At 61.5% G+C, this 1,382-nt stretch overlaps 1 protein-coding gene across 1 annotated transcript in view; it reads left to right on the top strand.

Annotated features, from left to right (window-relative positions):
* Positions 1-1,146, top strand: part of LOC110391101 (growth/differentiation factor 11-like) — a gene marked incomplete at its 5' end in the record, with an annotated part of 12,298 nt that extends 11,152 nt beyond the window's left edge. Inside the window, one exon of the mRNA XM_021382824.1 lies at positions 649-1,146. Coding sequence (XP_021238499.1) covers positions 649-1,029 — 381 coding nt within the window. The remainder of the gene's footprint in view (positions 1-648) is intronic.
* Between the last annotated feature and the right edge of the window lie 236 nt (positions 1,147-1,382).

Below are 1,382 nucleotides of genomic sequence, written 5' to 3'. Positions count from 1 at the left end.
TGGATGACAGCTCCTTGGCAGAGCTCATCCCATCACTGCAGCCATGCGAGGGCTCTGTAGGGTTTCTTGCAGCTCTATGGGGCCGGTGATGACCTCATGGGGTCAGCCACGGCGCCGTGGGGACAGGGACACCTCTATGGGGCCGGGGCTGGTTCCGCCTCCATGGGGACAGCACTGCGGAGCTCAGTGGGATCCAGGCAACAGGAGCAGTGGGGTCCAGAGCCATGGGACCACAGCGGCCATGGGGGACCCATGGGGGGGGACATGGGGGACCATGGAGGGCCACGGGGCGGTCATTGAAGACCATGGAGGGCCATGGGGGGGCCATGGGAGACCATAGGGGGCCATGGGTGGCCACGGGGCGACCATTGAAGACCATGGAGGGGCCATGGGTGGCCATGGGAGACCACAGGGGGCCATAGGTGGCCACGGGGTGGACATTGAAGACCATGGAGGGCCACGGGAGACCACAGGAGGCCATGGGAGGCCATAGGGGGGCCTTGGGTGGCCACGGGAGACCACAGGGGGCCATGGGTGGCCATAGGGCGGCCATTGAAGACCATGGAGGGCCATAGGGGGGGGCCATGGGAGACCATAGGGGGCCATGGGGTGACGGGTGCGGTGCTGATGCCACTCTCCCCCCCCCAGCACCCCTTCATGGAGCTGCGGGTGCTGGAGAACAACAAACGCTCGCGGAGGAACCTGGGCTTGGACTGCGACGAGCACTCCACCGAGTCGCGCTGCTGCCGCTACCCGCTCACCGTCGACTTCGAGGCCTTCGGCTGGGACTGGATCATCGCCCCCAAGAGGTACAAAGCCAACTACTGCTCGGGGCAGTGCGAGTACATGTTCATGCAGAAATACCCGCACACCCACCTGGTGCAGCAAGCCAACCCGCGAGGCTCGGCCGGGCCGTGCTGCACTCCCACCAAGATGTCCCCCATCAACATGCTCTATTTCAACGACAAGCAGCAAATCATCTACGGCAAGATCCCGGGCATGGTGGTGGACCGCTGCGGCTGCTCGTAGAGCTGCACCTCCGCCCGACGGACGGACAGGACAGGACGGACGGACGGACGGACTTCCCTCTCCTCTTCGGCTTTTGGCTGGTTTTTTGTTTGTTTTTTTTTTAATCGTTATTTTATTATATATTTTTTTTTAATGGTTTTTAAAGAGAAACAAACACGAGATCGCGAAGAACGAGCGTCGAAATTCCGATGGATGTCGGGGAAGGAGGAGCGAGAGTGGCAGAAAATGGAAGAGCAGCGAAACATCCCCGCACCGAACCCCGCGCTTCGACATGCATTGTGCAATAAGCAGACGGACGGAGGAGGGAGCGGCACCAAACCGGCACCGAACCGGCACCAAACTGGCACCAAACC

The sequence above is a fragment of the Numida meleagris genome, unplaced genomic scaffold, assembly GCF_002078875.1.
Source record: "Numida meleagris isolate 19003 breed g44 Domestic line unplaced genomic scaffold, NumMel1.0 unplaced_Scaffold296, whole genome shotgun sequence".
Taxonomy (NCBI): Eukaryota; Metazoa; Chordata; class Aves; order Galliformes; family Numididae; genus Numida; species Numida meleagris.
This window is presented reverse-complemented; position numbering and strand designations above follow the sequence as displayed.